The 15,958-nt window shown below is 42.8% G+C and overlaps 1 protein-coding gene across 13 annotated transcripts in view; it reads left to right on the top strand.

The window, feature by feature from the left end:
* The window catches only part of LOC127448739 (rap1 GTPase-activating protein 1-like), a 128,876-nt gene that overhangs the window by 58,994 nt on the left and 53,924 nt on the right, over positions 1-15,958 (top strand). For 9 of the 13 annotated variants that reach the window (XM_051711527.1, XM_051711540.1, XM_051711530.1 and 6 more), the window contains one exon: positions 13,073-13,108. Coding sequence is in view for 3 of the 13 variants with exons in the window: in XM_051711524.1 (XP_051567484.1) it covers positions 7,674-7,717; positions 13,073-13,108 (80 nt within the window). In the remaining 10 variants the exon portion in view is untranslated. Of the gene's footprint in view, positions 1-7,550; positions 7,718-13,072; positions 13,109-13,533; positions 13,553-15,958 lie in introns of those variants that run through there. The other 4 variants (XM_051711524.1, XM_051711522.1, XM_051711525.1 and 1 more) reach the window with 4 other exon arrangements.

Here is a 15,958-nt window from a genome sequence, read left to right as displayed (position 1 = left end):
CTAGGGGTCACTCTTGGGAGCCCAAGACACCTCTGGTCTTTGATAAAAGGCCAATGAAAGTGGTGAGTGATATTTGCATAGCACTCCCCCAGACATACGGGTATAAAAGGAGCTGGTATGCAACCACTCATTCAGGTTTTGTGCTGAGGAGCCGAGACAAGGTCCCGGCCATTTCAGCGGGTAGTTCAGCGTTGTGGCAGGAGGGACACAACGTCTCGTTCCCTCCATCAGGGAACAGAGGTTACGCAAGTAACCAGGACGTTCCCTATCTGTCACTCACTCGACGTTGTGTCGATGTAGTGACACTAGGGGTCCCTATACGAAACGCCGCAACTGGCTGAACTGTGTTAAGTGAATTGGCGGTGTGTGACGGGCAGACCACTGTGTGCCTCAAAGCCAGCGCACCAGGCCAACATGTAGCCTCCCCCAACGCTGTTATGAGTGTCGAATGGCCCTTTGGGGACAAGTCTACTGCCCAAAAGATAGAGACAGGCTAGCCCAGACGTGGCCTCTTATCCTCTTTTTTTTCCTCTCCCCCCAAAAAAAGGAATTAACCGACTGGGGTCACCAGGTCTAGTCGGGGGGGTGTCACTCCCAAGGGGAAGATGCCGCGAGGAGCGTGAGGTCCGAGAACCACCGCGAGGAGCGTGAGGTCCGAGAACCACATCTGGGTGGGCCAGTAGGGTGCTACCAGGACGACCTGCTCCTCATCCTCCCTGACCTGCTAGTAGGCTCACTGAGGAAAATGCATATTTGCGAAGTCCAGGGGGCCAGCTACGTTCCAGCGCGTCTATACCGAGAGGTGCCTCGGTCAGGGCATACCAGAACAGGCAGTGGGAGGATTCTTGGGAGGCGAACAGGTCTACCTGTGTCTGCCTGAATCGACTTCAAATTAGCTGGACCACCTGAGGGTGGAGTCTCCACTCTCCCCTGAGGGTAGACTGCTGTGACTGCACTTCTGCTGAAGTGTTGAGGTCGCCCGGGATGTGAGTGGCTCGCAGCGACTTGAGGTGCTGCTGGCTCCAGAGGAGGAGACGGCGGGCGAGTTGTGACATACAATGGGAGCTCAGACCGCCTTGACGGTTGACATATGCTACCGTTGCCGTGTTGTCTGTCCGAACTAACACATGCTTGCCCTGGATCAATGGCCGAAACCTCCACAGGGCGAGCAGAATTTCCAGCAATTCGAGGCAGTTTATGTGCCAATGCAGCCGCAGGCCCATCCATGAGCTGGCGGCTGCATGCCCATTGCATACAGCGCCCCAGCCCGTTTTGGAGGCATCTGTCGTAACCACGATGTGCCTGGAGACCTGTTCTAGGGGAACGCCTGCCCGTAGAAACGTGAGGTCTGTCCAAGGGCTGAAGAGACGGTGACAGATCGGCGTGATGGCCACATGATGTGTCCTGCGGCACCATGCCCATCTCAGGACTCGAGTCTGAAGCCAGTGCTGAAGCGGTCTCATATGCATCAACCCGAGTGGAGTGGCCGTCACTGAGGATGCCATATGCCCCAGGAGTCTCTGAAACAGTTTCAGTGGAACCGCCATCTTCTGTCTGAACGCCTTCAAACAGGTCAGCACCGACTGTGCGCGCTCGTTCGTGAGGTGTGCCGTCAACGAGACTGAGTCCAACTCCAGGCCGAGAAAAGAGATGCTCTGAACTGGGAGGAGCTTGCACTTTTCCCAGTTGACCCGAAGCCCTAGTCGGCTGAGTTGAGAGAGCACCAGGTCCCTGTGTGCACACAACACATCCCGAGAGTGAGCTAGGATTAGTCAATCATCGAGATAGTTGAGGATGCGAATACCCATTTCCCTTAGCGGGGCAAGGGCTGCCTCTGCGACCTTCATGAAGACGCAAGGGGACAAGGACAGGCCGAAAGGGAGGACCTTGTACTGATATGCCGACCCTGGAATGCAAACTGCAGGAAGGGTCTGTGTCGAGGTAGAATCGAGACATGGAAGTACGCGTCCTTCAGGTCTACCGGCGCGAACCAGTCTTGATGCCGGACGCTCACTAGAATGCGTTTTTGCGTCAGCATCTTGAACGGGAGTCTATGTAAAGCCCGGTTTAGTACTCACAGGTCCAAGATTGGCCGCAACCCACCGCCTTTTTTTCAATACAATGAAGTAGGGGCTGTAAAACCCCTTCTTCATCTCGGCCAGAGCGACAGGCTCCATTGCATCCTTCCGTAGGAGGGTAGCGATCTCCACGCGCAAGGTAGCAGCATTCTCGCCCTTCACCGAGGTGAAGTGGATACCGCTGAACCTGGGCGGATGCCTGGCAAACTGAATCACGTAGCCGAGTCGGATGGTCCGGATCAGCCATCACGATGGATTGGAAAGTGCAAGCCATGCATCCAAGCTCCGGGCAAGGGGGACCAAGGGGACAATCTCATCGGACGTACCGGCGGGTGGGGCCTTGCGGCGGGGCAGAGCCTGAGGTTCCACACCTTGTTGTGGCCGTGCTGAATTCAGGGACATCAAAGCACTTACCTGGCTCCTTGTGACCAACCCCAGAACAGCCTGGGATGGGGAAGGAAGAGGCCTGTCCTCGTGACCCGTGGAGACTGTCACATCGGGGGCAGATTTGTGCCACAGTTGGGCGCGCAGGGGCGGGGAGACCGCCGCTGGAGCGGCAAACCTGCCAAAATGAAATGGTGGACGGCGGTCGTGATGACGGCCGTGCACACCGGGTATGTGACCCAGGGAACAAGGAAACCGCTCTTTTGCTGAACTCTTGGATACCGCAGCCACTTGGGCATGCGGCGAAATTAAATTAAAAGGCAACAAAAGATTCTCCTCCCGGCCCTCCACCAGGGGATGGAGTGGTCTGTTTACCAGCTCCAAAGCAGTGGGTTTCGCCGTCCCTGGGTCGTCCGTCTCAGGGGCGCTTCGAAGCCTTTCGCAGGTTGTTGGTGGCAGGCCAAGAGACGGGTGGCATCTGCAGTTCACCGCAAGGGGACGCCCTTGGCGACGAGCAGGCGGGGTGCGGGATCTTGAGCTGCACCGGGGCAGGATGTGCCGGATAGCCTCAGTCTGCTGCTTCACCATCGAGAACTGCTGGGCAAAGTCCTCGACGGTGTCGCCGAATAGGCCAACTTGGGAAATGGGGGCAGCAAGGAACCGTGCCTTGTCGGCCTCTCCCATCTCGACCAGGTTGAGCCAAAGGTGGCGCTGTTGGACCACCAAGGTGGACATCGCCTGCCCGAGAGACCGCGCCGTGACCTTTGTTGCCCGGAGAGCGAGGTCAGTCGCCGAATGCAGCTCCTGCATCAATCCCGGGGCGGAACTACCCTCGTGCAGTTCCTTTAGCATCTTGGCTTGGTGGACTTTCAGGAGAGCCATGGCATGCAGGGTGGAGGTGGCTTGTCCAGCGGCACTGTAGGCTTTGGCCATCAGGGATGACGTAAATATACAGGCCTTGGGCGGGAGCTTTGGGCACCCGCGCCAGGTGGCGGCGCTCTGCATGCATAGGCGCACTTATCCACTGGGGCAATCGCCGAACAGCTCCTGGCTGCCCCACCATCGAGGGTAGTGAGGGCGGGGGAGCAGAAAGATCGGGTCCGGGCAGTAAAAGGTGCCTCCCATGACCTTGTCAGCTCCTTGTCCACTTCCGGGAAGAAAGGAACTGGAGCGAGGCATGGCTGTGAGCGGTGCTGTGAGCCCAGGAACAAATCATCGAGCCGCGAGGGTTCAGGGGAGAGCAGAGGGTTCACTCTCTGATGCTGCGCTCGAGAGCTCATCAGGACTCATCCGGAAGCCCGAACGGGGAAGATGAGCGTGCTGGGGAATGGGAGGTCCGTGGGGGAATACCCGGCGGTAGTGGTCCCATTGGGGTCCCCAAATCACCCCCACTGCTAGCCGCGCTGGCCTCATACCCGTAGGTAGAAGGACCGAGGCGGGGAGTCGCTGGGGTGGCTTGCTTTCTTACGACCAGAAGCCGCGACCGCAACATTGCCATGGTCATGTTCTCGCAATGAGTACATGATCCATTCATGAACGCTGTCTCCGCGTGGGTCACGCCCAGACACGAAAGACAGCGATCGTGACCATCAGAAGTTGAGAGATAATGACCGCAACCAGGAACAACACACAAACGGAAAGACATCTTTAAAAGACGCGTCTTTAAAAACACATTCCGTGTGTGCTTCTCTTTTAGAGAAATACACTCTTTTAGAGAAATATACTCTCTTATTTCTGCCGAAGCGCCCAGGGGCGCTCTCTGCAGTGCACCAGTGCAGAGGAGGGAGAAGCCACTGAAATGCACCATCAGATCCAGCCGAGGTGAATGAACAGTCAGCTCAGTAAACATCGACCGTTCGGCTCCGAAGAGAAAATCTGAATGAGTGGTTGCATACCAGCTCCTTTTATACCCGTATGTCCGGGGGAGTGCTATGCAAATACCACTCGCCAATTTTCACTGGCCTTTAATCAAAGACCAGAGGTGTCTCGGGCTGACCCCTAGTGTCACTACATCGACACAACTTCGAGTGAGTGACAGATAGGGAACCTTATGTGATTTATTCTATTATTACTGAGTGTTTGTGTGTTTATATGTGGATGCGCACTGTTCTGTCTCTTAAAGGACCTTGCCCCATTACTGTTGTCTTTTTGTAGCTGCTTTTGACTTTTTGACCTGCTTTTGGTAGTGTGTGTGTGTGTGCGTGCGAGCGAGCGAGCGAGCGAGAGAGAGAGAGACAGGGACTCTTACAGAAATATAGCCTACTCTCTCCCGGTGCCCTTCCATTATCAGCCGTTCGTCATAAATTAACTAGTGTAAGTTGTCCTGTTCTTACCTCCATGTACCCCACACATGTCCCAGATAGAATTAGAGAGATTTATGAAACCGTATGAGAACAAAAACTGCAGGAAAAAAAAAAGCTTAAACCAGCCTAAGATGGTCTCCACCTTTGACTGGTTGAAAAGGTTTTTTTGGCACTTTTTCAGCTGTTGAGGCTGCGAGACCAGTTTAACCAGCTGAAGACCAGCGAAGTTGTTAGCTGCCACCCCCCCAATTTATACATACAGTGAGTGGAGAGAGGAGTGGAAATGATGGATGAATGCCACCAGGATTTTGAATGGGAATTGTCATGAGCCAGATTGTAAATAAGCCCAATTCGTATCTCCGACATATCAGTATATTTTTTACATACTGATTGTATCATGAATCTTAAATCAATGGTGGTTATTTCCACCAATAAATAGGGCTCTTAATAAATGGTGCAGTCCTTTTAAAAATGAATGCTCACCTTTACCATTAGCCATAGAGAAGGACCCTAATGGTTTTTGTCTCAGACAGGACGACCCTATGGCTTGACATTTCAAAGTGATTATGAAATGCCCTGTACTGCTGAGACTAGATGCCGCCTGTCTCTCAGATCAGGACACAAACGGATGCCCAAGTGCCCCTATAAAATAATCTCTTTTATTGAACTGACTTTCCCTCATGCAGGTCACTTTCTATTATTTTGGATGCATTTTACTGTGAGGCTGTGATAAAGATGAAGGACTGAGGACTGTCTGAGCTTGCACATGGAGATATACGTAGGTGGTGCTATGTGTTTCCAAAGAGTTCACAATATCATTGCAAATGTCTGACTTGAAGTCAACATGAAATCAAAATTGACTTTATCACTACACGTTCCTGCACGTTAATCTTCTTTGTAATCTGTCATTCAAATGTATTAAGTATCTCCGCTTCTGAAATGACTTTCCTTTTCATCTGAAGTCACTTAGTCTGAACAGACTACTGGTAAATTTTTTCCAGTAGCCAAATACAATAGCTCTCTTTAGACTACTGTTGTAGGCAATGCAGCCTTTCTAAAATCTTGGCAATAGTTACAGCAAAAATAACGATAGCTTTGAAAAAGAAGCGTCACCATTGTCATGCATTGAGATGCACTCGAGCTTGAAGGCCACTCAGCCTTCACGTCCTGGTCAAAAAGTCCCCTCAAAAGTGGGTGATATTGGTGCTCGCATTTGTTTGGTTTATGAGTGCATGCGAGAACTTGGCCCTCACCTGTCAACACTAATGGAGTCAGCAAACAAGGGAGGACGATGGACTTAATGTCCTTACATTACCCAGACAAACAGAGGACAGAGACCAGACAGAAACAGACCGGACGTTACATGAGGGACACTGCTGAGTTTCTGTTTACAGGATTTAAAGGTGCACCCAGTAATTTTTTTAAGTATATGTTGATGTGCCTTACATTGGCTTACACTGACACCTAGTGGCTTGGATGCTGCATCATTGAAACACAGTACAGTTTTCAGTTATCAGTGCCATTGTAGAAATTCACTATGCACAGTAAACCAGGATTAATGAATGAAAGTGTCCAATAACAGGGATATAACTGAGATGAATCGAGAAGTATTCAGCTGGTCATGTGATTCTAACATGGCAGACCCCATGAGGCGCCTCTGCTCAATGTAGTATAAAAGAGCTTTTATAAGGTTACTGATATGACTGAAGTCTTCATCTCACACGAGTGGTGATGATTTTATACATTTGTTTCAAAATTACTATTCATTTTTTTAGAAGTAAAACATTTTAAATTAGAAAAAAAAAAATACAGAGTGCACTTTTAACATAGGCAAGAAAACTCAGAAATTACATATTTTCTCCTAGACATCAAAGAGATTAGGCCTAAATGGAGCTAGAATGAAGACTTTTGGAAATTCATACTGGTCTGAGCCGTTTTTTTTCAGTAGTAATGCTATCCACATTCATTTCATTGCTTTATACTCTTACTGAACAGTTGTCTTATTTGTGTCCATTCCTATTTCTCCTAAGGAATGTTAGTTGAAGCTTCTGAGACAAAGTACTTTAATTAAACATAATTGGGAACTTATTTGGGCTCATTGTTTAACAAGTAATGGAAAGAGAGAAAGCAAGCAAGAGAGAGAAATATAGTAGTGATGTTTATTTACTTACAGTACCTTCAGTTCTCCGTCAGCTTATATGTGGTGAGATAAATTATTGTGCTGCTGCCAATGTTTCCATACTGTAAACATCCATTTATCTAAGTCTAAGGCTACCAAAAGGTTGAGTATGTCTTTAAAAGGTCTTCCTTTGAAACTGGTGGAGTGACAATTTGCCCGCAATTAAGTTTTAATTGAAGAAGTTTTAGTGTATATACTTATATTATTATACATACGTATATTATGTGTAGCATTTAATACAACACATCTACTGAATTCTTCAGTTGAAATGCACAGACAGGAGTTTGTTATTATGTTAGGGATTTTCAACCAGCCTTGAATAACTCACAGAATGTCTTCATTTCATTTCCTATATGACCACAAAAATACAAATGTCTTATTCACATCAGAAGGATGACAAAAGGAATATACAGTGAAGTCCAAAAGTTTGACTGTATGTTTTTTGTTTTTTTGTTTTTTTTTTAAGTTAAGCAATCAGTTGAACAGCAAGCACCTGTTCATAGCTGTAGATCTCCATCTAAGATAGAGAAAGGGAGGGAAGAGAGGAGGGATGGTAAGGCAGAGAAGGAGGGACACACTCTCACACATTGAGACAGAGGCACAAGACACACATCCACTGTCAAAGAGATAGAGGAGAAGAGACTATTAGAGCAGCAGAAGAAGAGGTTAGAGGGAAAACAAGCAATAGCTCCTTTGTGTCATTTCAAAGGATCTGGCTTTGTGGACACTATGTCTCACAGGAAGAGGAGTTTCACTTTTGGAGCATACGGGGGGTAAGGACTGGGTGTTTGTGAGGGATGTGTGTGAGCGCCAGGGACAGATGACTGTTTTTGCCTTGTCATTTGGTCTGCAGGTAACCCATTCACAGAGCAGGAAAAGCATACTTGTAGAGATTTTTGTGCTGTTGTAATGAATTTGCTTACTTGTTGCTCTGGCCTAGCTTTCTGCGGTCATACTATAGTAAATATGTACATTATTCTGTACATATTTACTATAGCATTTTTCAATTATTTTATAGTGTTTTAGAATAGCTAAGGAGTTTGTTTTCCAACTAATAACAGCAGTTTGGCCTGTTTTAAGCAAGATACTTAATCAGTGAATTAAGAGAGTAGTTCTAACGAAACTTCTTTAGAACCACTTTTCAGAACTACTAAATATCTTGTGTTCCTATAGCTCAACTGAAGGTCATGGGTTTGATTCCTAGGGAACACCCATACTGTTAAAATGTATACCTTAAATACACTCAAAATTGCTTTGGACTAAAGTGTCTGCTAATTATTTCTAACTTATGTCTAATCAGTTATTCCTTACTTACAGTATGTCTTGTCTTTAGTTGGGGAACTTTTTATGTGTTTGATTATTTTTTTAATCACATTTTAGAATCAAAAGTCCCAAAAGGTGAAAGGTTTGACTCTGGTTTTTATGTGCAGAAAAAAACGACTTTATGCTAACAATAACCGGACACTAATTTCAAAGTTGTATTTATTAATTTGATCTTTACAACACATGCACATAAGTAGTTTAATATTACCAGTGCATGTGCTTTTTATGCTTACACATTGTTGTCACCTGACACCTCATTGTTATGTTCAGAATGGTTCAGTTAGAGCACTGAGAGTTTGATGACAGTAAGATGAGGTCAAAAGATTGCTCAATCCTTTCAGTTTCTTCAACAAAGAGGGACAATGGAAACACACATCACAAAGCAGTTTGTGACATCATGTCTCTCTGTTGAAAGTTTCTCAGTAAATTTCTTTCAAGCACTTTTTTGTCAAATAGCAGACTGTGGGAATAGATGAGCCTTGATGATTGACGACAGGGTACAGTGCAATAAACCTGCTGTACCTTGTCATTTTACAGTTTTAAGAACACATAATCAGGTCTGACAGGTTTGTATTTTGGATTGCATCAGTAATTTGAAACTGGTTTTATTTGATCCAGTCTGTTTCCTAATACTAGTATTTCTATTGGTGAATTATTATTTACTATTATCAGAATTCTACTGTATGTTTCAGTATGATCTATTATTATTAACATTCACACTGTCCTTATTTATACAATACTAAGAACACCATGTGATCATCTTAATTCTAACAGAGAGATTTCTTAAGGGTGTCTGTGTTTGTATGTGTGTTAGTTTGTGTATGTCTATATGCTGAGTGTGTATGTGTGTTAATTTGGTAGTGGTTTCATTGTCAGCCTGGTATTTACAGAAGTTTTCATTATATCATTAAATCAATAAAATTATGTAAAAACAGTTTAAAAAGCAAAAAACCATCTATGCAACAGAGTGGATTACATTAAATGCGCACATCTTATAGTGTCATTGGGGTCTGAGCCCTTCTAAGATTGAAATCCTAGAATCAACCCTGGTTTATACTATCTATTTGTATTTACTGTATGTTTAATAAAAATAGTGCAAGTAATTTTAAGCGCTGATGCATTTCATTATTTAACAGTTATTACTACAGTATCTGGGCTTCCAGAGATGACAAGGTGACAACATGAGTAACCCCTTCTTCTTTAATGATTCTAAGGTCGTTTTTAGCTATTTCTCCACCGATGTGCGTAAATACGGGTCCGACGTTGCGGGTTCATGGATGCCCGCACAACACTCAAAGATCCCCCATGTGATGGTTTTTAGGCCTCATTTCAACATTCAAGGCAAATATTATCAGATTCCAATATTTACAGCTTCAACTTATATAATGTTTACAGTGTATTTGTGTACAAAAGGTTGAGAGGTCAACCTCAATGTCATAGAATCATTAGAAGAAGAGAACTGGATTCAATTATCAGTCTATCTATCTGTCTGCCTGTCTGTCCATCCGTCCGTCCATCCATCTTTCATAGTGTTAAAATTTGTTAGTGTTAAACCAGATATTTTGGAAATTATTTTACAAGGTCTCCTACTTCCAGAAGAGCATGGAAACTTTCACCAGGTGGTGTTATAAGATTAAAGAGTGGCTCAAAAAATGTCAATTGAAACAGGAAGGCAAAAGGGTCCAATAAGTGGGCTGGGGGCCCTCATAGTCACAGGGCCCTGTTGAGGGGGCTTTGTATAAGCTGTGGGGCCCAGATATTTAAGCATATACAAACATTTGTTTTCAAAGTTGCTGGGGTGCGAGACCTCTGAAATTTCAAAGCTGTATAGATCAACTCACTAGACAAAAATGTAGATTGGAGTTTGACCTCTGAAAAACAAATGCACACAATGTTGTGCAACGTTAAAATTATCTTGCAGATAACATTACATTTAACTATTCAGACAGAAAGCACTTATTCAACCAGTGTCATTTGACATTTATGTACATTTTCCATTACATAGTGTGCAAATTTTTTCTCTCAGTCCTGATAATGTTTGCTACGGACATGTGTGAGTCTCGCCACGGACATGTTAACGTCCCCTGCTGAAGCGTTAATTCATATTGTTGACACAACATCAACACCTTTCAGCAACACTTTTTCCTTGCGCTCAGCAGAAGGTTAGAGGACACACCAGTGCTGTGATTGACAGCCCACAGGCCCTGAGAAGCTCTGACATTTACACTGTAGGTGCAGTGTTGAGCGAAGGCCATAGAAGGAGACATATTCTGATGCTTTTGTTCAAAAAGCAGTTACATGTGGTCACAAATAAAAGTCTAAGTTTATTGATCATTAATTAACACTTTCTGGCAACACAGAGGTGCAACACTGACCCCAGTTTACACATATGATTCACATTGTTATGAACCTTAAATTAATTGTTCACATAAAAATGAAAAATACATAATTACTTACATTTGTTTTGTTCCTCACACAAGGCCATTGTCCTGCTTTGAAAACATTGAATATAGCACACAAGTTATATGGACCACTTTTATTAAATTGTATGCTACTTTTTTTGTCATTTTGGAGCTTGACTCACATTATTTGGAAAAGAGTGTCCAAGATATTCTTCTAATATTGTGCTCTACAAAAGAAAGAAAGTAATACGGGTTTGGAACCATGTGAGAATTAAAATTTTTGGGTGAACTATTCCATTAAACAAAGAAAAGGGATTATGGAACCATCCTGTGGATAAAGAACAATATTACACCTAATAACAACTATGCCAATAAAAGGAGGTTCCCTCTTTCATGTGTAACTCTCATTGTCTTCAGCATTGTGGCTATTTTGTGTACATTGTGGCCTTATTCACAATACATTTGAAGGCTTGAAGGTTTTTAAACCAAATGGAGTCATATAGTATTATTAGAACAAAGCCACAGCTCCTCGTCAGAGAGAACATTCAAAAAGCTGCTAGTCTCTAGAGGTGTGCAGTGGAGCAATTATCTGTTTTTGTATCTGTATCTGTTCATACGACAAAATTATCTGTATCTGTATTCGATTAGAACCGGGTGTGGGCGGGGCTTAAACCGGAAGTGTGTCAGAACTAAATGAAACACCAATTTTTACATATTACTCTTACATTTATAGTTTTTATTAATAAAATATGCCATGTATATGCCTTTTCATAATAATAGGCTAATAATAATAATAATATTATACAATTATTATTTAAAAAAAAAATACCAGATTTCTTACCAGATGAAGCTGAATTTGTAGGCTACATTAACTGTGGAATATGTTAACTGTGGTTTCTCCTGGTATTTCTGATATTAATATCTGCATGAAACAGAATTTTCGTTTGTCTGTGCATGTATAACAACATTATTCTGGAGGCAAGAGGTGTCAAGCAAAATGTGAAATGTCAAGCACACATTTTTGCAATGAATAATATATACAATTTAAAATAATGAAAATAAAATCAATATAGCCAACAACAGGTGAAAGTCCCATAAATCTATCAGGAATTTTTACAACAGGACACCATTATTTAGTTAAATAATAATAATAATAATAATAATAATAATAATAATAATGTTGCGCCTTACCAGAGTTCATGAACAGTTAACGTTTTCAAATTTAGCACAGTTTAAAGAAGAAGAAGAAGAAAAGCATGTTTCAGTTTCTTCATTTTGCATAAGGAGGAATATTCCGAATAGATGAATACTCTATGCAGCATTTAAATCTTTATGGAGCATTTTAACTTTTTTCAGAATAAAGTCTTAACCAGTTAATTGCCTTAATCGCTAATGTGAATATAAATGTGGTCAGCTATAGGAGATGGCTAGACGAGCTCAGACATGAAATCATCACTTCAGGTCAAGAATTTAACATCGCGCTCAGGTTTAGGCTATAAATAAATACATGAGAATCACGTGTGAATCGTGTGAATTAACATAGACATTTCAAGAAGTGGAAAGAGTATATGATGTTGTATCTTAGTTAATGTACTCTTGATAAGCTCCAGACGCGCACAATTTACAGAGGCTACAAACGGAGCAGAGACCACGCACATCCGATCTGAAATCACACCGTTGCCATTTTCATTCATAAGGTTTACACTTTAGAAATATTGGCTGCACAGATTAATAAATTCGTTGTAATTTTGGATATGTTTATTTAAAATGTTTCTTTATCCTTGTGCTTTTTGGATAATCACAATTTCTAATATTTTTTCTATTATTCGGATGAATCTCTTATTCATTTTGAAGTCATTATCTGTGCCTTTCCGAATAAGGTATTTGGCTTCGGGCACATCCCTACTAGTCTCTTTAGTGTTTTGCAACCTTAAATGCCCTCAGCACATTTTACACCCTTATGTCAAGCAAACTGAGGAGTTCTCCATAAGAATGGATCTCAATTTGATGCATAAACACAAATTGCAAATATAAAGGTTTAAAGTTTTAGTGTGCAGCACAGTTCACTGAGGATGGCAGAAATATTTCAATGGATATTAGCAATGGAAATTGCTTGTATTTCTTGACGATGTGCTCCAGTGGTTTCTCATTATCATATTGACCCTCGCCCTTCATTAACTTGATAGATTTGCTGAGTCATTATCATATCAAGTTGAGTGTTAAAGTACATGAACCGTTTGTCAGTAGTGAATTGATTAGCCTTTAGCATTTAGCAGGCTAATGGCCCAGTGTGAAGATCGGTTTACAGAGTTGTAAATGCGTGAGGTCAATTAACACCCTTTTGGTGTAAATTCTGTACAGTATGTAGGGTTGTTGATAAGTATGTTTTGTTTGTCTCTGCAGAGTGGACAAAACCTTTTCCAGAACAAGACATGTATGGTAAGTCTTTCTCTTTCTCTTTCTTAAAGATAGTTTACGTACTTTTTAGGGTTTTTCGATATATAATGTAATAATAGCAAACGAGATATCCACCAAATACATGAAATTAAATAAATGTAATTTCAGATACATTTTGGAATGTGAACTGGAATTCCATAATGGAAATTCTGATTTTCAGAACACATCATAAGGACCGTTTACATCGATCGCGTTTAGGTGTAATGGGAGCCAGCTGGTACGTGATAGCTGTGCAGTGTGTGTAAACCTCACTTCCCTGGCCTCAAGAGACGCACTAGCGACTGACGCTAAGGGCTGTAGCCTTTAGCCTTTCGTTAGCGCACCTGCCTCCCATACCGGCTGACGTCGGTTCGAATCTTGCTCGGAGGGGGTCGAGCAGGACTAGTTACAGTGGTGCCGTGACCCGGATGAGTGTGAGGTTTAGGGGTGAGTGTAACGGGAGCCAGCTGGTATGTGATAGCTGTGTGGTATGTGTAAACCTCACTCCCCTGGCATCAAGAGGCACACTAGTGACTGACACTAGGGGCTGTAGCCTTTAGCCTACTCTTTAGTGCACCCGCCTTCTATGCTGGCTGATCCCGGTTCAAATCCTACAGGGCCGGTTACATAGGCACTGAATGCGTGTGTCTCAAGAAGTGTTTAAGTCTTTTAACATGACAAATTGTCTAAAAAGCAGCGTTTCTGCGTGAGACGGCACAATGATCAAAGAAGTTACATAAAACAAGATTTTTACATAGAAAACAATTGGAAAATAGTGCAGATGGACGCAGTTAATTGGCAATTAATAATAATCTCAAAATGGCCAAATATAAGCTGATTAATTGACCAATATTTGTACAACATTACCTCTACACATTGGAAAGCTTCAAACAGGTCTTAATTGACCATCATGTGAAATTTTTTTCCCAACAAACCGTATGAAGTTTTGGAAATTTCCTTAGAAATGTACTTTTATAATGTTCAGTTGTATAAATTCTGATCACGTTCAATAACCAAAAAAGTCACCTCAAGCGCTGTCATCTGTGTGGACGAGTGGTTTTGAAGTTTCTGAAGTCAGGTTGCATTCCCTTACTCTACAAAGTATCGGATAGCTGTGCATCACCCGCCCCCACCCTACTACCACTGATGGAAAGTTTTACGCCTGCCTGCCTGACTGACAGCAATATTGCTTTAGGGGGAACTGGCTATTTGTAAAGCTGGTTTATAATGGCTGTGAAGAGCATGAGTCTGGAGAGATGTGGAGAGAGAAGAGGTAATGTGAAGGGAAAGAGAGAATGCTGAATGTAATTATAGTGGGATCTGGGTTTCACTCTGTGTGTATCATCCCATATGAGCACTGCAGTGCATACTAATGCGACGAGAGACCCAAGAGATTACATACTAGCAAAACTATCTTTCCTTTTTCACTTTCTTCCCTACAGTTGCTTTCTCTTGTTTTTTCTCTTTTACATATATCTCTGTCCCTCCTTCAAATAATCCTTTTTAATCATGCTCACATTCAGTTAGGCAATATAAATGTTTAAAAGATTGTTCCAGGTTCAATATCAGTTAAGCTCAATCAACAGCCTTTGAGGCTTAATGCTGATTACCACAAAAAATAATTTCAACTTGTCGAGTTATACAGTATACAGTATTGCAACAATGTTGCCAAGACAACACAATGGCTGTCAACCCAAAGTGATTTTATCACACTAAAATCATGTAGAACAGAAATTTGCCTGATGATGCTGGTTTGGATCTCGCTCAGAGCGGGTCGAGCAGGACCAGTTACATTAAAATGCACAAAATACTTTCTGTGATCTTTTGAATATGAAAACATTATATACAGTATGTGAAATTCTTTTTTTTTTTTTTTTTTTTTTTTTGGTAAAAGATATTTAAATAGTGTTATTTGCTGAGCAGAGGTGTGCAATTTTTCTTAGTAATCAGACTCATGATGTTTTCCTGGTGTAGAATGAAATGGGCAAAAAAATTGTCTTACATTTAAAAAGGGATCTAACCCATATCTGGGGACCAGAATATCATAGACTTAGGGGGTTGACTCTTTTGAATTGTGCCAGTACGCAAAAACCGAGCAACCACACAGAACACCCTAGCAATCACAAGCAACATCCTAGTAAATACCTAGAACAAACTAGCAACCGCATAGCAATGCCCTGGCAACGTCCTACAACACCCTGGCATCGTAGCACCTTTCATAAAATGTACAAATTGAGATGCTTTCTACAGTTTGGCAACATTTAAAGAATAAACAGTGAGAAAAACAGGTTAAAGTACTGTTATAACTTTCAAATTGCTTGTGGTTTCAAATCCTCTTTTGTCGAGCATACAGAGCATGTTTTGAATTTCACAGCACCAAGTCACTTTGAGCCAGAACACTTCCTGAAAAGCCTCTCATACGCCCACTGTCGCTGTCAGAGTTGGTGTTGTTGAGAGACACAATGCTCTTATGATTAGACCTATTCAGATCGGTCTTATGCATCTGCCTGGTATTCTCTTCAGTGTGGCATGAATGTCTCTGCTGTTATAGCTGCCGAGAAGCCTGTTTGAATAATGATTATTGGCTAGTTTGCTGTCTGGGACATGACTGTGAAGTGGAATATGGAGACATAACTAAAAGCCATTCACTGTATTTGGCGTCTCCACGTCCTCTCTTAGAAGACGACCTTGCGCTTGGGATGAGAGCTTGTCAGGGACAACAGGGACACTTTTAAGTGATGATGGTGATACAATGTTAGAATGGATAAACTACTTTGGAAGATGAACTACTTTGTAAGGAATACGTAGCTTTTTGCAGACAAATTTATTTTTGCGCATTTAGAGCACTGAGTT

Source organism: Myxocyprinus asiaticus, chromosome 12 (genome assembly GCF_019703515.2).
Source record: "Myxocyprinus asiaticus isolate MX2 ecotype Aquarium Trade chromosome 12, UBuf_Myxa_2, whole genome shotgun sequence".
Taxonomy (NCBI): domain Eukaryota; kingdom Metazoa; phylum Chordata; class Actinopteri; order Cypriniformes; family Catostomidae; genus Myxocyprinus; species Myxocyprinus asiaticus.
This window is presented reverse-complemented; position numbering and strand designations above follow the sequence as displayed.